Here is a 21,334-nt window from a genome sequence, read left to right as displayed (position 1 = left end):
CATTTCCATTCTAGGAAGCAAAAACATCTGTGAAGGAACATCTACACACTCACACACTAAACACTTCAGGGGCAGTCAAGCATTCAACAAACTCGAAGCATATTACTTTGATTTTAGCTTCTAAGCTGTTTGCATTGAAGTAAAATAAAAATAAAATAAAATTAAATTAAAAATAAATAAAAATAAAAGAAAAAACAAACACCTGTAAGAAAAAGTAAAAATGTTTCCTCCTAAAAATATAATTTCCTTCCTTTTGTGGGGCAACGGATATAATATGCATGCTGGAGAATTCCTTTGGATGGCAAATCTCATCTGAGCAAGGGTCCTAAGCAGAGCAGTAGCAGCAGGTGCAGTGTAGTTGATAACAGACCTGAAATGAAATTTTGATGAAACTGCCTGATTTTATTAGGCAGGTGTTTGTATCTTGGCACTGTGTCTCCCAGACGTGTGGGTTTTGCCTCCACTGCTGTTCTAGTCTGCATGTAAACACCAACTCTACTCACCACTCAGGGAAAATAAGACTTCTTTTCTCCCACCAGTACCTCCAAATTGCAATTACTGAGTAGTAAAAAGAAATCTTTAAATAACAGTTTAAAATTGTTGTATTATCTAAAGTGCTTGGGGCATTCTGATGCTATTAAGCTACACGTTTTAATGAGAAAAAAAGGCATAAGCATCTTAGCATTGCGGCATTTTCTAAGGTATTTGGGAAGTTGTAACCTAGTTGTAACCAATCCAACCAACCGTGGATGAGGATGACAATATTCAGCATGATTTCTGACTCTGCTGTTTAAATTATGAAGCAAGAGCTGATTCATGGAACAGAAAAAGTGAAGAAGTTGTCTTCCTGCAAGCAGGTATCTCTGAACAAAATATTACATTTCAGTTTCTGATGGTAAGGTCAGGAGATCCGATTCCAGCGTCTAGTTTTCAGCTTAATGCTATGTTAGCAGGACCTTTGGCATCTAGCTCTGACCAGCAGCAACTGACAGGCTGGTAACAGTGCACCCCAAAACACTTACGTGTCTATTTATGTAATGAAGAAAAAGTGTATCACATTGAGATTTCCTATTTTTACACTTTGTGCCTATTTGATAAGCTACTGTGTGCTATGTCCACATCTTTTTCAATTAGCTGGATGAGATTGTTGTTGTGGATGAGATTGTTGTTAGCTATTTAATGCCATTCACCAGACAAGAAATGTGCATATATTAGTTGCTTAGGATCGTGTGTTATTACTCTGCCTGTTTTACAGATGGGTAAACTGAGGCAGAGAGCAGCTCGGATCTCCCAAACTTCAGTTTGCAGTCTAGGCTCATCACACAAGCTCTCTCTTTAGTCTTGAATACTTGAGAATCTGCGATGTGCAACTCATTGCCCATGCCTCACACACCTTTAAGCTGGGATGTGTTGCTCCTGAGTGTGCTGTCCTCCATAGGACTGCAACTGGAGTCTGGATGGCTGACTTAAACCAGACAGCTAACTTTCAGATAGCCAGAATTAAACAAAATGAGTCATTTACTGGGTCAGTAATCTGTAACTAGAGCACATTAGATAATTCCTAGCCTCTTGTCCATGTCAGTGGAAGCACATAGAGAAGGATTTTAGCCTTCTCTACAAGAGCAATAAGAGGGTGAATGTAAATCTTTGCTATGCAGTTACCTGCAGGAATAAATCTGTCATATGTGACCTCAGGTACCACAAAATAGCCACATCTCCTTGGCTGTAGGGTCCCCCAGTGGGACATGCCTTTTGCATCATTTCCTCTCAAAGTTAATTCCCTGACCCTAAAAGCTGGCTCTGCACAGATTATTAAAACACACCTTTCCTGACAGAGGTCCCTGCTGACGGCTATCACTCTTGGGAGGGAAAATTTACAGAAGGCTGTCTGTGTGGCATGAAATTCAGAGGCAGAACAGATTCCCAGATAAAAGTGGCTGCAGAGATCAGCCGAGCCTGTGTAACCCACAACTGAGACAGTGTGATTCCAAAACCCTTGCACTCTGTATTCATGTGTATCTTTTATCTCTGAAACATCCCAGTCATTTAGCTGGTCTGTGTTTAAGCCTGTTAGAACCTAGTTCTGGTTTGGTTGAAGTTCTGACAGCAGATGAATCCCAGTAGGCTGGCAGTATTATTGCAGGTCAATCCCCTGTTCAATGAATGACATGTAGCAGGCAGGTGGATGAAGGGTAAAATCACATTGATGTTCCATTTTTTTTGGTTGGATTCATACTAGGGAAGTGGAAGAGGAGTTCAGTGCATACAATTTTGGACAATTTCTGATGGCGATTAAGAGGGATAACCTCTTCTGAGTGAAAATAACATACTGAGCCTTAGTCTGCTTTATCCAGGAGCTGTATAGGAGGTGGCATGGGTCTGTATCTAGCACTGAAGGCTTAAGCCTGTGAGTTGTTCATAGTAAACTCTGTGTAATGCAACCTAAAAGGATCTTCCATCCATTCTCTTGCTTTTCCACATCACACTAAGGTTTTACGGACGTTTATTAACCTGGGGCAGCCTTTAGACCAGTGGAAGCTCTAGTTTTCCTCAGTGAGACACAGTGGCTTTTTCACCCCAACATTTGGAGTACCCATTCTTGGAGGTTTTGGAGTCCAGATCCCTGGAAGTATTTCAGAGATGTGTAGACATGGCAGTAGGGGGCATGGTTTAGTGACGGGACTCAGTAGGTCAGTTTGATGGCTGAGCTTGATGTTCATGAATGTCTTTTACAACCTAAATGACTATATGATAAACTTCTTGATCTGTCTTTCTTTCTGTGCAGCTCCCAAGAAACCTCCCACACAGCCCCCAGTTGACCCCGTGGTGAAAAATAAAACAGAAACCTCAGTGACGCTAGGATGGTCCCCTCCGAAGCTGGACCGCCCCATTCCAATTGACGGCTACGTAGTGGAACGCAAGAAACTAACTGGCTTTACCTGGATGAGGTGCCACGAGTCTCATGTCCCTGTCCCTGAGTTCACGGTGAGCAATCTGGCAGAAGAGGCTGATTACCAGTTCCGAGTGTCTGCTGTCAACGCACATGGACAGAGCCCGTATCTGGAATTCCCAGGGAGCATGCACCTCGGTGAGCACAAAACCCCCAGAGAAGTGGGTCAGCCTGTGCTGACCTGCCACGTTGGTGCTCTAAAGACATTTCCCGTGTCTTTGAGGAGTACAGAGCAACATTCCAAAGCCTTTTTCCTTCGCTTCTAGCTCTTCTACCTCATTTCAGTGTCTGCCCATCACTAAAGTGGTGCGAGTTGGGTTTCTGTGATAGAGCTGTGCATATGGTTATATTCCAGTATCTCACACCAGGCTGTGTGAGAGGCAGAGCTCTCTGTAATGGATCTTCAGCCTGGAAGTGCTTCTTCCAGAGCTTGTGTAAAAGGAAAAATAAAAGTGTGCTTATGATTTAATCTTCAGTATATGAATTAGGTACTGAACTTGCACCTAAAGAATGTTTCTGTGATGACCATATGGTCCTAAAAAACAGGTTTCTATTGGTCTCTCTGTAGTCTCAGAGTTACTATGAGAAATATGGGTATTTTATACGCTCCGTTGGTGGAGTCACCATCACTGGAAGTAAAATCTGGAAGATTTTGAAGACTGGAAGTCTTCAAAAGACGTTTAGATGTAGAGCTTAGGGATATGGTTTAGTGGGGACTGTTAGCGTTAGGTCAGAGGTTGGACTCGATGATCTTGAGGTCTCTTCCAACCTAGAAATTCTGTGATTCTGTGATTTTATTTTATTTCTAGGATACCAGTATGCCACAGAATTATGTATAGTGGGATTGTCTCCTCCTTTGATTCGTTCTACTGAGCAATATCTACTTAGACCCAGATCACACTCTGTCTTGTTATTGTGTCATTCTTTTCCCTAGCTGACCACCTATGCCTGTGCTTCCCTGGAATATCTAAAAGTAATTAGTGGTCCGCTGAAGAGCCTTTTAAAATCTAAGAATAATATTTCTTATTAAAGAAATAGCACGCTTGCTAGGGATCCTAGGTGGTTCAGGATGCCTAGCAAATGTTACGTCTGTCATGCCTTTAAAGATAGTAGGGAAAAAAAAAGTAAAATATATTTGTTGTTCTATCTGTGCAGAAAACAGGACTTAATCTAGTGCCACAGGTCAGTTAATGGCAGACATAGAAATCAAATCCCATTCACCAACTGTGCATTGCTTTCAGTATATGCAAGATTTTATCCTCACGTCTCGCTTACTTTGAGAACTTTGTTCTTAGGAAGAACTGTTCTGCAGCATGGCAGTCTTGTGTCTTTCGGTCTCAGACATACAAGTTCTTCTTCTTTCCCAGAACCAGTCCTGGCTGTGAAAACCCCCTTGACAACTGTTGAAGCTGTACCTGGAGGGGACGCCATGTTCACTATTGACCTTACAAAAACATGTTCTGGAACTTGGTACCTTAATGGTAAAGTCTTGCAGGAAAGTGAGACCTATATCATTAAGAGAACCCAAACTACTCACAACCTAATCATAAAGAATGTCACCAAGAACGATGATGGAGCAGAAGTGAAATTTGTTGCCAACAACGTTGATGTGAGCACCAAGATGAGAGTGAGAGGTATTTACTTTGATCATTGTCCTTTCTTCTTCCAGTCAAGGGACAGTTGCTATGACCTGATGGTTAGAACATGGGCTGGAGGCCTGCACTATTGCCTGGACTGTACAAAACACATGAAATTGCAGCATATAGACTAATGTGGGTCCTGGTAATGACCTAACCGTGGTAGCACAGAGTTTAGAGTGAGTCAGTCTACCTGGCTGCTTGGTATCTGAACTAGACTGCTTAATGTTAGCTTGGGAATTTCTGCAGCTCTCAACCATCAGTCAGTAGATTCAGTTACCAGATAAACTGGTGAATCTCTAAACTGGTAATTTCAGCTCCAGGTTTGGCTAGATTTTCTGGCTGTTGTGGAATCATTCAAAAGTAAAGGAGCATTACTATCTGTATCTACTAGTATTGCATGGCAAAAGGTAATGAATAAAATGTTTCTTATGTAAGGAAGTGCTTGGCTTTGGGTGAAAATCTCTGCAGAAGCACATTTAGAGTATTGTTAATCAGTAGAAAGATGTGCATTTTTTCCTCAGTGAGTCTGAAAGAAATAAAAAAAGATTAAATGGGAAAAAAATTGCGAGGGCAGGAACAGGAACTAACACTTTTTCAAAGGTCTTGCAGCAAACACATATCAGGGACATGTTAGCCTGATATAACTTGAAATAATGAGGCCTTTGTTCCTGACAGGTGCTGCAGTGAGATTTACCAACAAGAGCAGAGATATAGAAAAGGTCTCTGCTCGGCTGCGTGAGGAAGCCAAGCTTCAGGCTGAGCTTTCAGACACAGATGCTACTGTGAAGTGGATGAAGGATGGGAAAGAACTCAAGGCCAGTGAAAAATATGAACTTCAAGCTGTGGGGAAGAAGCACGTCCTGAAAATTCGCAACATTGCAACAGAGGATGCTGGAGTTTATCAGTGCATCTGCGAAGGGGATAAAATGGTCTTTCAGCTTTCAGTGAAAGGTATGTGACTGGGCTGCTTTGCATGAAAGGCCTGTTCCTGACCAACAGAGTCTTCAAGGAACAGAAAGGGAGTGCACCAGAGGTGGTGGCATGAGCTGCTGGAAATGGGGGTTGTCTTAACTTCCCATTGACATCCAGTGTTGACAATGTCTAAGATCCCAGAGTAGGAGAATTTGGGAGTGAATATAGCATGTAACACCATCTCAGTGATAAGAGCTATGTTTTCACTCAAACTGGCATCTTGAAATTCTGCAGGGTTTATTTCATGAGCTTAAATTGTAGGTAGTGAAAAGGTGAAGAAATTCAGCCATGGAGGCAGGTCATGGTGCCATCTCCGCCCTTTGCTTGCTATGTGATGTTGGGCAAGTCACTCAGGAGGTAGTTCAGCTCTGATTAAAGGTGAAGGGACCAAGGTAATCTTGGCACTGTTTTTTGGGCAGTTTTTTGTTTTTTCATCTGTTTGTTTGTTTTCTGTCAGTACCCTGGCAAATAAGAACAGACATTTCCAGGGCATGGTTGAGTAGCTTGACTCATTGCTGTTTGCAGGGTATTCAGATAGAGGGCTGTGTGGAACAAACAGCAAAATACAATTTCCTTTATATCATAGAATCATAGAATACCCTGAGTTGGAAGGGAAACATAAGAATTGTTAAATCCATCTCTGGACTCGACACAGGGCAAACCACGTATCTAAGAGCATTGCCTGAATGCTTCTTGAACTCAGGCAGACTTGATGCTGTGATGAGGGCAGCTCTGGGTGCAGAACCTTTCCCTAACACCCATCCTGACCCTCCCCTGTCCCAGCTCCATGCCGTTTCCTCAGGTCCTGTTGCTGTCCCCAGAGAGCAGAGCTCAGCACCTGCCCCTCTGCTCCCCTCATGAGGGAGCTGCAGGCTGCCATGAGTTCTCCCCTCAGTCTCCTCTGTTCTGGGCTGAACAAACCACATATTAATGCTTCCTGTTTGACAGATTTGAACCAGTTCAATTTTACAGCTCTCTGTTGTTCAGCTGTTCCCACCTTCATGGCTGTACTTTCCTTACTGCATGCTGTCTCTGTAGCTGGCAGGCCCTGTGACTACACAACCACCCTCAGAGAAAGGTGTGGAGTCCTGAAACCTTTCTCTGAAACCAGTGGAATGAAACTTTTGTCTCGCAATCCTTCACATCCGTGCAAGTTTTTATGAACTAGTTCAAAAGAGAGTTTTGTCTGCCTTGAATAGGACCAGAATTTGGCTGAAAAGCACCAGGTTCCCGGACCTGGTGTCTGCTGAAGCTGTCTGCTGAAGTTCAGAGTATAAAGCCTGACTCCAGGACAGTCTAGTCCATTATCAGACATAATTTGGGGTGTGTTCAGTAGCTATTTTGATTTAAACTGGCAAATTCACTTTGTAGAGACATTTGATTTCTTTGTTCTGTTCCGTAATCCGTCCCTAAGATACAGGAGAAATCAAGGAAAAGAAGGGAGAAAGAGCAACCTAACTTTTCTGCTATTCTCTTAGGATAGCTATAAGAGGTGATGTAAATAGCATTTTTATTTTTTTTTAATGGCAGTGATGCAAAATTTGAAAGAGGATAAGACCTGTGAAGAGTTGCAGGGGTTTTTACCTAGCTGTCATTCTGTCATTAAATGACAAAGTAGTAAAGAGAAAGTTAAATTTTCCACCCAGGTACCTGTTTTGCTGAAGGTTATAGGTCTGTTCTCTGAGATCAGTGTGCTGGGCATTGGTTGCATTAAGTGAGAATCCTTTGTGTACTCCATAGAAAGATTTGCTGTTTTGTCCTAAATCTTCAGGACTGCTTGCAGATTACAGGAATGCAAAGGCACCTTCTTCCCAGCAATGACTGCACTGAGTACGTATGAGGCTCTTCTCCATCATACTCAGCTGGCTTGTCATACTCGTTCATCTCTAGAAACAACAAAACCCTGGAGTAATTTTTTTTTGGCAATGGAATTAATAATCGTTTTGGCATTGGAAAACTTACTTGCTTGGTTATTCTCAAAAGGCAAACTCAAAAGAGACTTGAAGACAGCTGAAAAAAAAAAAAGATTGAAAAATGGGACTAAATTTATGGAGTAGGAACTTTCTGTCTACACTTGGCAGCTGTTCTTAATTTTGGTTTTCTTCTCTCTCTCTGCCTCTTTAGCATAATTTTTCACACTGGCAGATCTACCCACGGATTTAATTGAATTAGTTGATGGACATGTCTATGTGCTTTTCACTATAATGTGACCATCAAATGAGTAATGAATGCTATTATTTTAAAATCTGTGTTGGCAAGCTGTGACTTAAATGTCCGCTGTTTGTAGCTTGATTATGGAGAATCAGCTTTGATACATCTCATACTTGCAGCACAAGGCTCACAAAACTAGTTCCCATGTCATGCTGTCCCACTATTTCACTTTCCAGCATCGCCACCTTTGATCTGTTCTTCCTGTAAATCAGATGCAGCTAGCTGGTAAATCATTTGATTTGCAGGTCAGCTGGGTCTAGCACACGGGCATCACGCGGCTGCCGAGAGGCCTCTGTGTCAAGCTGCTGCCAGAGGTGTGCCACTTGCTGGGCCTGATGCCCAAAAAGCCCCGCTAGAAGGTGCACTTGCCATTTATCACTGCAGTCCCTACACTGCTGTGACACTTCACGTGCCAGACGTCCTCTGACACATGACCTCATGTGTCGAAACAGGACATCTGAGAAGTCTCTTTCAGCCTGCCGTGGCTGTAGTTTTTTATTCTAGTCTTCTAAGTAATGGAAAAGTGCATGAACAAACCAATTTTCCTGTTCTTCCTCCCAAACCTTTTAATCCATACAAGTTCGGGTAATGCTGATGGAGAGGTGGAGATCTCAGCAACATTCAGCCTCCACAGGCTTCATGGGCATAGGAGCTGGGTAGAAGAGAGACACTGCGTTGTTTTCCTGCTGAAGGGAAAGCAGCATCATCCTGAGTCTCTAGAGAAACCACTGGAAGAAGAACCCCAGATAAACCAATAAGAAATGGGGCTTCGTTGTTTAAATGTATCTGGTATGACTTCTTTACCCATAGAAAATGCTGCACTAGGCTTACTGAACCCCAAAAAACAGGGCTGGTAGCAACCCTGCTCCAGCCCTCTGGTCATCCTCTTGGCCTCCTCTGGACTTGCTCGAGTGCAGGCTCCAGGTAGGGTTTCACAAGAGCTGAGCAGAGGGGGACAATCCCCTCCCTTCCCTGCTGCCCACACTGCTGTTGGTGCAGCCCAGGACACGGTTGGCTTTCTGGGCTGCAGGTGCACATTGCCAGCTCATGTTGAGCTTCTCATCCACCAGCACCCCCAGGTCTTTCTCCTCAGGGCTGCTCCCAATTCATCGCCTGCCTGTATTTGTGCTTGGGATTGCCCCAGCCCAGATGCAGGGCCTTGCATTTGGCCTTGTTGAACCTCATGAGGTTTTCCCAGGCCCACCTCTCAAGCCTGCCCAGGTCACTCTGGGTGGCATCCCTTCCCTCCAGCATCACACAGCTTTGTATCGTCGGCAAATCTTCTGAGAGTGCACTCAATCCAACTGTCCATATCACCAACAAAGATGTTAAACAGAACTGGTCCCAGTACGGACCCCTGAGGAACACCACTCATTACTGATCTCCACCTGGACATTGAGCTGTTGACCACAACTCTTTGAGTGTGACCATCCAGCCAATTCCTTACCCACCAAGTGGTCCATCCCTCAAATCCACGTCTCTCCAATTTAGAAAAAAGGATATCAAGGGGGACAGTGTCAAATGCCTTGCACCAGTCCAGGTAGATGATACATAACTAAAAGGAAGGAAACTAAATGCAAAATCCACCCTTGTTGATAAGGTCTCCTGAGGGCTTTGAGATAAGGAAAGCCCTCATGAGTTGCACCAGGAGGTAGCACAGATAATAACACCTTTGGAGCAAATCCTGTGAGAGCTGTGCTTAGCTGGTCCTGTCCCATGGACTGTATCAGCAACAAAAACCAATAACTGCATTTGCATGGACTGGGCTTATATCCAGCAGTGGTAATGTGCAGTTAGAAGGAACGGCTTCTGAAAAATGGTTTTTTTAATCCGATATTATTATAGGATGGAGTTAAACATATTTACAGGATCTCAGAAACTTCAGTGTACATCAGCTAGCTCTTGAGCTCCTAAAACACAGCCATTTGGTACAAATTTGTTTAATTAGTATTATGTGTGCACATTTTTGAAATTACAGAAAAAAATGCATACATAATAAAGACTTTGATTTTAGTAGCTTTGGCAGCACAGTCCCAAAAATCTGACTTAATTATATGTGCTATTTTAAAATAATATGTTAACAAGAGGTTTGAAGATTAATTCCGTTATCTAGAGTAAAGTGGGACTGTGGCTTTAGGCTAACATTTTTGGCTAGGATACTGGTGATTTTTTTGAATCTTTGTAGTCAGTGACTTGATTATTCCACTATGTATTAATAGATGCCAGATTCATCGTCTGTCTTCTGTGCTTCACTTGATTTCCAGGAAGGTTTTTTTTTTTTCATTTCTGTCCGATGTGATATCTCCATAGATTTTTAATTTATTCTAACTTTATTTATCTAGATTACATTTTAACCTTTTTTTGCAGTTGATTTCTCTGCCAGGAGGTTACAACAGAATGATTGGATATCTTTCATCGCTTTCTTTCCAGTTTGCTTGTTTCAATTCTTTCCTCACTTTTCCTATTTCAGGTATTTTTTTAAACCCCAATTGCCTAGGATTTCATCTCCCCTTGGCTTAGCCTCTGTATGTTTTCTGGCTTTTGTATGTATGATTATCTGGTATATGATTTATAAAGGCTGAAAATTTAGCTGCTTCTGAATTAGAATCTAGTGACTATATCCATAATTATACATGGGTATTTGTTCTTATGATAAATTAATACCTTATGTGCATGTTTTCTAATGTTTATGCAATTATTTACCAACACTGTGTGTCCATATTTTTGTTTCAGCACTTGCAAACTTCGTAAACAAAGAGAAAACTGGAGGAGTTATCAGGGCCATTGCTGGAAAACAAGCTGAATTTGTTTCTGAGACCTCTGAAGCCAATATCATGGTTAAATGGTATAAAGATGGCAAAGAAATCACGGCCAGCAAGAAATTCACCATGGAAGATAAGGGGAAACTGCATAAGCTTGTGGCTTCAGCTGTGACAAAAGAAGATGAGGGAACATACACATGCAAAATTGGAGATGACACTCTTATTTTTGATTTAAAAGTCTCAGGTAATCTTGTGATGCAAGTATGGGATCAGAGTCTGTGTAAGGCACTCAGAACTTGATTCAAGTTACTTGTCTTGCCTTGTAGATTGCCAGGTCTTTGGACTAAGTTTTCACAGTACTATTTCAGAAACTCTGACCTTACTGAAGTCCCTTTGCAAATCCACAGTACAGGCAAATAATATAACTGTGCTGTTCTATGTTCAGGTCCACTCAAGGTTTTGCTAGGGTTGGAGTCCTGACTTGAACACTCCATGTAGTGAGCAGGCTAAGAGCTTCATCTCGGCTTTATTCTTTTAGTTTAAGGATAGCCTCAGCATTTACATTATCCTTGAACCTCCTGACTGATGCAGTTGTAAAGTCTTGCCATGGAAGTCCTGTGTCCTCCTTTGACAAGTCGGAGCTTGGAGATTTGGAGAGCTAAGCATCTCTTTTTGTTCCCAAAAGACGTTGTGATTTCTGAAATGCCTCCCCGAGGTGCTGTAAGCCCAGCCATTAGTTCATGGCATATACCCATCAGCAGAAAGCACATGCTCAAGCACGCGCTTCTCAGATCAAGCCCAGAAGAATAATGCTTTTCACTGATGTGTTCCAGTTCAGGATGGAGCTGGAGTATAAAATAACACAAGAAATTATCTGTGAAATTCAATATCTGTGAAATTCTGCTGACTCAATTTGCATAGCCTGGTGGGAAGCTTTCTCTTAAAAGTGTTTTTCTGGCTTGTGTCTTGAGCCTAATTTTTCAACCCAGTCCTCAGTTATAAACTAAAACTCTAGTGAAAGCTTCTCATTTTGTATCCATGTGCTGCAGTGCAGTGCAATTTAAGAGAAGTAACATCTCCCTGCTTGTGACCTGTAGCAGTACATCTGAGTTCCTGTGACACTGTCCATCAGCTAACTTAAAAACTCAGCAGAGCTGATAGATCTAGCACAGCACTGGGCTTGGGATTCATAGAGGGTTTACTGAGCTAGAGGGATTGCTTCCAGCTTACAGGTGGTGTTTGCTCAAGTATTCACTCCGCATCCTGCCCCCAGTTCTGTTTGCTGTTTTTTTCCAAAACAGACAAACAAAAAAAAAACAAACCAGCAGCATCTGCAAAGTATCTGCGTATCCCCATGAACTTTTTGATGAACAAGGAATGAGTTACAGCCTGTTAACAAAACCTTAGCTAGGGCAACTTCCAACTTGTTTCACATGTCACCACAAAATGTTTTCAGGTTGTTAATACGAAGTACCAAACAGTCATTATATGGTCTTTGGGCAGGAAAGCAATCTGCCTTTATGGTAATGAGTTACCCCGACAGTTTTGAATGGCAGGACTCAGGAGGGAGCATCCTTCCTTGCTCATCTAGTTTTAAAAGAATAGATCACTCCTAATGATTACAGTTTTTAATGAAATATCTGTTTCCTGATGCCACAAACTTGCCCGGCATGGGTGTAGCATAGCAAGTGTCCTTGGTATATTCAGTGACTGAAAGCAACAGTTGCTGCTAGCAGAAATACAATACTGAGCCAAGACTGCTGGTAACTGACAGCCATCAGCTTGCTCCTCAGGCAGGGGCTGGCTTGATGGAACGAAGGCTATGAAATACCTGACGTGCTCATCAAACGCTGCTTGTTAGCTTAGGGACACGGCGTGTTGAGTAGGTTTGCTCACATTTTGCAAGCAAGGTGACTGTTTCCACTTAGTTGCCTTCATTTTAACATTAGAAATACAGAGAAATAATACAGAAATACAGAAAACTGAATTGATTGAAAAGAAAAAATGGTTGGGAAAAAAAAAAAGGCTGTCAGTAACTTGAGGGCATCTCAGCTTGATTTAAAAGATCAAAGATTGCAAAGATTTTAAAATTTCATGTATTTGACTAAAACACACTGAATATTATTTGTATACATTTATAAAAAAAAAATTGTATACATTTATAAAATATTTATCAATACCTGGCTTCCAAACTGGAGACCATTGTGTACTAACTCTCTTAAAACTTGAGCAATGAGTTCCCCAGTACAGATAACTCTGCTGTATCTCTGTGGGAGGACTTTTCTGACTTGTAAGGGTACCTTATTGCTGTGTCTGCTAACACCCTGCCCTAGTTAAACTGCAGTATTACCATGCACACATCTGTACCTTTATACCTCCAGAGATGAAACTTCATCACCCAAGCGTGACTAGCAATAACAATCAGTTGTAACTATATCTTAACATTGTGCTGAATAAGCCTGAATAAAGGCGTAAACTGATTTCTCCTTTTCTTTTCAGATGAAGCTGTTAATTTTGTCAACAAGCCCAAAACAACTCCGGAAATATCAGTCAGTCCTTCTGAAAACCTTGAGCTGGTGTGTGAGGTGTCGGCTGCAAGTGGAACTGTCATATGGAAGAAGGATCAAACTGAGGTGAAGCAGGACCAGAGGACAACAATCATCTCTCAGGGGACACACCGCAAGCTCATCGTCAAAAATGTGACACTGCAAGACCAAGGGAGCTATACCTGTGAAACAAAGAACGACAAAGCAACATTCCAAGTCAAAGTCAGAGGTGAGAAAATGCTCAAAATTCCAAAGATCAAGGAATACTCCACTTTGATTAATATCTGACATTTGGTGGATGATCTTACAACCTCTCTGGGATGCAATATTTCAGCTGTAGCACTTGATTTGCAGTCAAGTATCACATCAGCTTTCATAAGCACACTTTTAGTAGTAACTGCAAGAAATAATGGGCAAGGAGGGTAACTTCTGCACCTCTCGCAGTAAGCTGGTGTGTCTGCAGAAACACTCCGGCAGAATTACAGTGCAAGGCGATAACAGAGGTGCAGGGGTAAATAAAAGGGAAGGGTGGAGGTGTTGAAGAGCACTGATTAGATGGAGAATTGCAAAATTTAAGATACCCAAATAGGTGAAAAAAAAAGGGTAATTCCTAGATATTACGGCTGTTCCCTTCTTATTCACTGGAAGCTGAGAGGGATAACAGATGAGAGAGGAGGGTTCAGGCACTGCATATTGGTGCCTCAGGTCCAAATCTGTGCTCAAATTTTTTAACATTGCCCCACAGTTCCCACACACCCATCATTTACCGGTGGAAAAGCAGAGAAGATACTTTCCTGTCCTAATGGGCCAGCGCTTGCTCTGTTAGGGGCAAGTACAGAGAAATAGGGGGAACTTGAATAAGCACTGGAGAAGACTACTGCAAAAAACTGTGTGACTATTGTGGTATTCTTGCAGAGAAAGATGTGTTTACAAACAAGGACAAGGTACAAAAGGAGGTGAAGGCTGCACTGACACAAAATGCCACGCTGAGCTGCGAGGTGGCCCAGGAGAAGACCGATGTGAAATGGTACAAGGAAGGGAAGCTGATCACCTCGAGCAAGAAGTTCAAGGTGGAGTCAGAGGGCAAATCTCGTCGGCTGGTGGCGAGTGAGGTGGAGAAGAAAGATGCTGGGGAGTACACCTGTGAGGCTGCTGGCCAGAAGCTGACCTTCAAGATTGTTGTCACAGGTAGGAGAGATGTTGTTTCTCATCACAGAATAGCCTGTGAGTCTCCTGTGGTACAGACCAGAATAAATCACTTTCTATGCTCCAGTGACTGGGTAGCATAGATCTTCACTGAGGTAGTGACAGAGATCAGGCAATCAGCTGGTGTGCATTCACTGTCACACAGACACTTATAGCTTGGTGTCTTCATCTGTGACCTGAATCTCGCTTAACCATCCTTGCTGTTTTCTGACTACCTGGTAAAGGAAAAACAAACAATGATATGTGCTGTTCTGATTTATGGGGATAAAGGTAGGGCCAGCTCCCACATCTTTTGGAAAATAGACCTGGAAGCAGGTTCAAGAAGATACCTAGAGTGGACAAGGCTTATGTATGAGTACCAGTGGCAGATAAGATCGGATACCTACGTGTGCATTACATTATGGAGCAACAAGACAGATACCATGTGCATCCACTGAGATAGGAAGAATCTGAACTCTTAAGGCATTGGAACATTTTGCTCAGAAACAGTGTTGTGTTGCCCTCAGACTGTACACAGGGTCTGAGGTGTATCTCAACTGAGTGTGAGGACCATTCTGAAATGACAGAGCTGTGTGAAACTTTCCTAAGCAGGATTTTGTATTAAGTTGTGAAAACTATGGACAGCACAAACATACCTGCACATTTTAATTTGCTTCTCCCACTCTACAGAAGTAGAAGATGGTTTTATCAACAAGGACAAAGTGCAGAAGGAGGTGAAAGCTGCACTGACACAAAATGCCATGCTGAGCTGCGAGGTGGCCCAGGAGAAGACCGATGTGAAATGGTACAAGGAAGGGAAGCTGATCACCTCGAGCAAGAAGTTCAAGGTGGAGTCAGAGGGCAAATCTCGTCGGCTGGTGGTGAGTGAGGTGGAGAAGAAAGATGCTGGGGAATACACCTGTGAGGCTGCTGGCCAAAAGCTGACCTTCAAGATTGTTGTCACAGGTAAGGGAAGATACTTTGGCCCATCCTTCCTATTTCTAGAACATTTACAAAAATGATTATTATTCTGTAAGTGTTTTTCCAGTGACACTTCAAATTTTTAGAGAATGTCATGGAGATGACTTAGCTCTGATGGGGAAAAGGAAGAAATTGTTCCAAGTACAGTTCTGAGGCAGCTCCATCCTTTAAAAAGTTTAGGAGTTTGCCTTCACTGTGGGAATGGGGCCATAAAAAGGAAGGTTCTGATTGCACCTCTCCATCACTGTGTGTTGGTACATGTGGAACAACCCAGGACATTTCAGAGCAGGGACACAGTGGTGAGCAGTAGGGTGCTTGCCCCACGTCTGCACACTTTGTTTGTCTTGAAAGGGCTCGTTTCAGCCTGTGGGGAGAACAGGACAGGAAGGCTTTGTGCAAGTTCAGGTCTCTAAGGCATTGGGTAAATGGAACTGAGGGAAGAAAGTGGCATGGAGAGTCATTCAAGGTGCATTATGTACTGGGGCTCCATAGTGGGGGAATGGATTCTATTTTCCAGTTGTCTCTCTGCCTTCTGCTCCTCTTTCAAGTGGGCTGACTAATCTCTCTCTCTCCCCATCTCCTCACAGAGCCAGAAGCTGTATTTACAAACAAGGACAAAGTGCAGAAGGAGGTGAAAGCTGCACTGACACAAAATGCCACGCTGAGCTGCGAAGTGGCCCAGGAGAAGACAGACGTGAAATGGTACAAGGAAGGGAAGCTGATCACCTCGAGCAAGAAGTTCAAGGTGGAGTCAGAGGGCAAATCTCGTCGGCTGGTGGTGAGTGAGGTGGAGAAGAAAGATGCTGGGGAGTACACCTGTGAGGCTGCTGGCCAGAAACTGAACTTCAAAATTGTCGTCACAGGTATGAGAAACCCACCTTTTTGGGAGATATTTCATTGCCTTTTCTTTGTGTCTAGGTGTGCTCTCCTGTTCTCTCAGTCCAAAAATACTGTTAGGCTGCCTTTCGGTGTTGGCCTAAGCTACCAGTTCAGTGAGGTTGTGTCAAACTTGGCAGGTCTACTGATTACATGCAGGTATCTTGTTATCAGCCACTCAACTTTCTCCGCCTCCTTAGTGTCAGATATTGAATCTAGAGTTTTTTGCTAGGGGGCACTGTCCTAAAGGACCTCTACCAGTTTGGTATTCCTTCCTTTATTTTTGCCACTCATCCATGAAACTAACTGTTTTCTCTCCATTTCATGTTTTCTCTGCACGACATCCTGTCTACCACAACAGAGAATTTCTTTGATTATTCCACTGTCTGGCTGTGCAAACATATACTTGTACACTTCCTCATGACTCTACCGTGAAACAGTTTTGTGGATGCTGAACAGAAGTGGGTACAGATACGTGCAATTTGAGTTATGAGTTGTTTTTAACAACCTTTCATCCAGTTCTTCCCTTACCAATTTTTTCAACATCAGCTGCTTTTGGGTACCTGAATGTGATTTATGCAGTTATGAGAACTGTGCAACACTGGTCTACCAATCAATATTGCAACAGTAGCATTTACAACACCCTACTTTGTTGTGGCTGCATCAAGGTTTGGAAGTTGATAGTAGCATACTGCCCTAAAAATTTTCAATCTGATGCATTGCATTTGTCTGTGGTCTGTTGAATCCAAAGGAGATGACTGTTCCTTCCAAGTTCTACATCTGTAATAACCAGTCGTGAGTCCAGTAATGTGTATTTCTATTTGCTTTTTTTTTTTTTTTCCTGTAGCAATGATGTGATTTGGAGTCTGAGGATTTAGCACTGAAGCAGTTCTCTTGTTCCAACTGCAGTATGGATTTCTTTGGTATCAGTAAATTTTGTGAGAGGTCTGACTGTTTCTGAATCGGCTGATAAGAAGGGCTTTTGTTTTGTTTTATTGGTTGTAGTTACACTCTGCTGTCTCTGCTCATAAATCAGATGGCTCTCTGTTAACTTTACGGGTTTTGTTTCATATTCCGAGCTGATCAGAACAAGGAATCCATTCTCTCTTTCTCTCTCTCTCTTTCTCTCTCTCTCTTTCTCTCTCTCTCTTTCTCTCTCTCTCTTTCTCTCTCTCTCTTTCTCTCTCTCTCTTTCCAAATTTCTTTCCAAATTTCTTTCCAAATTTTTTTCTTTCTTTCCAAATTTCTTTCTTTCTGAATTTCTTTCGGCATTGAACATGCTGGACCTTAATCCTGGCTGAGGTCTGGCACTTTATCAGCTATGTAGAGGAGCAACTGCACTGGGAGTCTACTGACTTTCCTGCTCGCACATATGTTGGAGACCTGAGGTCCTTGCAGGGCATAGCTTGCGTTCTGTTCCCTTGTAAAGGTTGCAGTCTTTCTGCTCTCCCTGTCCTGGGGCATCCCACTCCCTGAGTCTTCAGCGTGCAATGTACAACTGTTCCTATAGCACAAAGCTTTGCTGCTGCCCTGACTGTCAGCCATCAGCTGTTAAGGTCTCCACACCTCGTGGTGTACATGGGGTGTGATTTGAGGGCCTTGGGATCTTTATCACGAGCTGTATAGCTCATGCTTTTGGCTCAGGAAATTGCCAGTTTCAGTGAAGGATGGATTACAGTAAGGCTAGGTTTGAGAGGCATCTGTCACACAACATGGACATTGATGGAAAGACCATGGCATGGATTGGAATAAACCAAGTTTATCCTCAGCTGCTGAAGCCAGCTCATACATTACTGAATGGGTGAAGATAGGAAACACAGAAATGTAAGGCTTTTACACTTGAAATTCACTAGCTGAGGGCTATTCTTAGCTGTTTGCCTCAGAAACCAAGGGATTTCAGTTCTCTTTCAAACTGGGTGACTTCATGGCTGCACAAGGTAATTTAACACCTTTCCCTCTCTGTCGTAAGTGGAGAGCGCTTGCCTAGCTACTGTTGCTGTATTTCTCATGTGTACCGCTGTAACGTGACGTGCAAGCCCAGCACTCACTGGAAAATGATCTAGTGTGAAAGTCAGGAGGGGATTATGAGTACTCTTTGAGTGGTTGGCTCTTTGGCTGCAGAAGTCCTCGTCTTACTAGATTATCCCAAAGTGCAATGGCTTTCTGAATCTTAATTTATCCTCTTACCACTGCATTCAGAAAGCTTTTCAGGGTTCCTATATTCCAGGGTTCCACTGGTAGCACAAACCCATCCGTTTTAAGGACAGCCTGAAGTTTAGATTCTTAGTGTTGAATATTGGGATGCAGCTATGGCCCTTTAGCTTATCATAAAAAACACACAAAGTGCTGCACACGTTAGAGACTGAGATAAAAGTATAGTAAAAAGAGTTGGTTCTGCAATCTCATTATCTCAAGATTTATGATATACAGTGAAATCCTTATCAAAAGGATACACGATATCCTTTTGATGCCCACTCCACTTGTTGAGACCAAGGTTCCAAAGGGAACTGTGGAACAAAGTGTCTTTAAACAATTCATTTTGCCTGTGTTAATTATTGAGAGAAGATTCCCTCAGTCAGCTTTCAGAAAAGTCAGAGGTTTCCAAGTACAGAAAATTGTATTTTATGCATAAAACTGAGCTATGAAAAGTAACTTAAACCAAGTACTTTTCCATATTAAGAACTGTATCTTTATAATTTCCTTGGAATTATGTTAAAAGATATTTTCTGAAAAATACCCAGTCTTAACCTGACACACTCAGATGCTGGTAAATTCCTGTAAATAATGTGATAGTAAAATCTGTGATTCAGAATTGAGCTCTATTTGACTAACCTCAAATGTAGAGTGTAGCAATATGAAAAAAAACCACGAAGGTGAAGATTTATCTTTATCTTCATTAGAAGAAATTTGAAAATGAGGAGTTCCAGCTGTTTGAAAAGAATAGCTAGAGAGACAGAATGATTATGAGAACTATCTGTAGAGGGTGTATTATAACGTATGATAAACACAACTGTAAAGCAATGTTCCTTACAAGAAATTGTCCTTTACAATGTGTATACAAAATATGTGTAATATCTTCCAGTCACAAGCTATCTGTACCTTACATATATTTTCCCTAACATTTCCAAATATCAGAGCCAGAAGCTGTATTCACAAACAAGGAAAAGGTGCAGAAGGAGGTGAAAGCTGCACTGACACAAAATGCCACGCTGAACTGCGAGGTGGCCCAGGAGAAGACCGACGTGAAATGGTACAAGGAGGGGAAGCTGATCACCTCGAGCAAGAAGTTCAAGGTGGAGTCAGAGGGCAAATCTCGTCGGCTGGTGGTGAGTGAGGTGGAGAAGAAAGATGCTGGGGAGTACACCTGTGAGGCTGCTGGCCAGAAACTGACCTTCAAGATTGTTGTCACAGGTAGGAGAGAGATTCTCTCAGTACTGTTTCCTATCGTGATTAATTGCTGCCTTCAACATATTCTGAGTTTATATGCACGCTGCGGCTTTATTTTATTTGTCATTCTACAAAACTGAGTTTGATTCACAGTGTGGTAGATGCATCATCTTACCTCTTTCTGTCTGTGCCCAAGATGGACATAAGATTTGGTTCAGATGCCTGCATGTAGGCTTCCAGTTATTCCTGAAACGTTCTGGAGATCCCTGGCTGACATCCAGCTGCCCTACTAGAAATGGGCAGCTTTCCCAAGGGTCCCTGGTGTATCTCCCAACCTCATGAAGACATCTTGGGTAAACAGGGTGTGTCAAATTGCCCAAGACACTTGTATGTGGGCAACTGGGATGTGGTCCTCATCAGTGCAGTCTGTGAAGTGACCATTGACAGGGTCACCCCTGACTACAGCAGGGTTTCCATTAGCACAATCTCACTGGGAAATCTAAGTTTAGGTGTCTTAATCTGGGAGCTGAGACCAGCTCTACCTCCTGGGTAGCTAAAGTTAAGTGAATCTCTGTCATGATGTCAGATTCCTAACTGCTGAGAATCATCAATGGCTTCTGGGTCTCAGTAATATAAACCTTTTTTCACTCTTGAAGATTTGCTCCACAGCTGAGATTGGTTTGCAGGTATGCACTAAAAGATGCAGTATTCCTGCTGACAAGGGCTGAAACAGGCATGTAATTAGAGGCCAAATAAATACTGGTGGTGCATATTATTTTAATATGAGTGTATTGATTTGTGTACAAAATATTTAAATTACCATGGATTTTCTGAGGAATTATTCCTGATACCTAGATATCACAGAGCACATCATGTTCATATTTGCTGTTTGCTGTTGGCTTCCAATTTCTAATTAATGTAACCATGCAAATACTATACTCATTTAAAAACAGATTTTGCAGAAACAAGTTTATGCACAGCTCCATGAACCACATAGAAATGGAGTTAAGAAGGATTTCAGAAGGTCAACCTAATGCATCCCTCTCTGCTGCATGACAGTAGCTAGATTTCCATCCAGATACCCAAGGGGGTTGCAAGTGGCTCATTTAGGGACAGCTCTGTGCTTAAGTTAGGAAAATATTTGATTAAAAACCTTACTTGTTTTTAAAACTTTATAAGGTACGAAGAATATATGGTTATAGGTTTCCACTAGTTGTCCAGAGAAGGAAGTGTTAGGTTGTTAACTTATAGAAATAACATTTTAAAACTCGATCATATTCATTCACTTTAGCATGTATGGAATTATTCTAAAATGACAAAGATGCATTAAGTTGTTGTAAGCTGAATTTTGCATTTTGTTATGAACATTTTGGACAGCGTGACAGTATCTTTGCGTTTTAAACTGTCTCCCTCTATAGAAGCAGAGGATGCTTTTGTGAACAAAGAGAAGGTACAGAAGGAGGTGAAGGCAGTCATGAAGGAGAATGCCACACTGAGCTGTGAGGTGGCCCAGGAGAAGACCGACGTAAAATGGTACAAGGAGGGGAAGCTGATCACCTCGAGCAAGAAGTTCAAGGTGGAGTCAGAGGGCAAATCTCGTCGGCTGGTGGTGAGTGAGGTGGAAAAGAAAGATGCTGGGGAATACACCTGCGAGGCTGCTGGCCAGAAAATGACCTTCAAGATTGATGTCACAGGTGAGAGATTACCTATTTACATTTATTTATTTTTTTTTTGTCATAACTTTTAAGACAGTTCCCTAGTGTTTTAATTCTAGAATTCCAGCGATTTATTTCCAGCATTGACCTATGTGGTTCTGCAACAGAA

At 42.3% G+C, this 21,334-nt stretch overlaps 1 protein-coding gene across 25 annotated transcripts in view; it reads left to right on the top strand.

Moving 5' to 3' along the window:
• The window catches only part of OBSCN (obscurin, cytoskeletal calmodulin and titin-interacting RhoGEF), a 185,576-nt gene that overhangs the window by 19,531 nt on the left and 144,711 nt on the right, over window positions 1–21,334 (top strand). For 19 of the 25 annotated variants that reach the window (XM_072033901.1, XM_072033900.1, XM_072033899.1 and 16 more), the window contains exons 5-14: window positions 2,786–3,088; window positions 4,318–4,584; window positions 5,266–5,541; window positions 10,507–10,779; window positions 13,035–13,310; window positions 13,997–14,269; window positions 14,957–15,232; window positions 15,835–16,110; window positions 19,259–19,534; window positions 20,929–21,204. In XM_072033901.1, coding sequence (XP_071890002.1) covers window positions 2,786–3,088; window positions 4,318–4,584; window positions 5,266–5,541; window positions 10,507–10,779; window positions 13,035–13,310; window positions 13,997–14,269; window positions 14,957–15,232; window positions 15,835–16,110; window positions 19,259–19,534; window positions 20,929–21,204 — 2,772 coding nt within the window. The remainder of the gene's footprint in view (window positions 1–2,785; window positions 3,089–4,317; window positions 4,585–5,265; window positions 5,542–10,506; window positions 10,780–13,034; window positions 13,311–13,996; window positions 14,270–14,956; window positions 15,233–15,834; window positions 16,111–19,258; window positions 19,535–20,928; window positions 21,205–21,334) is intronic. The other 6 variants (XM_072033887.1, XM_072033903.1, XM_072033893.1 and 3 more) reach the window with 4 other exon arrangements.

Source organism: Anas platyrhynchos, chromosome 2 (genome assembly GCF_047663525.1).
Source record: "Anas platyrhynchos isolate ZD024472 breed Pekin duck chromosome 2, IASCAAS_PekinDuck_T2T, whole genome shotgun sequence".
Classification (NCBI taxonomy): Eukaryota; Metazoa; Chordata; class Aves; order Anseriformes; family Anatidae; genus Anas; species Anas platyrhynchos.
Note: the sequence above shows the minus strand (reverse complement) of the source record. Positions and strands in the feature narration are given on the sequence as shown.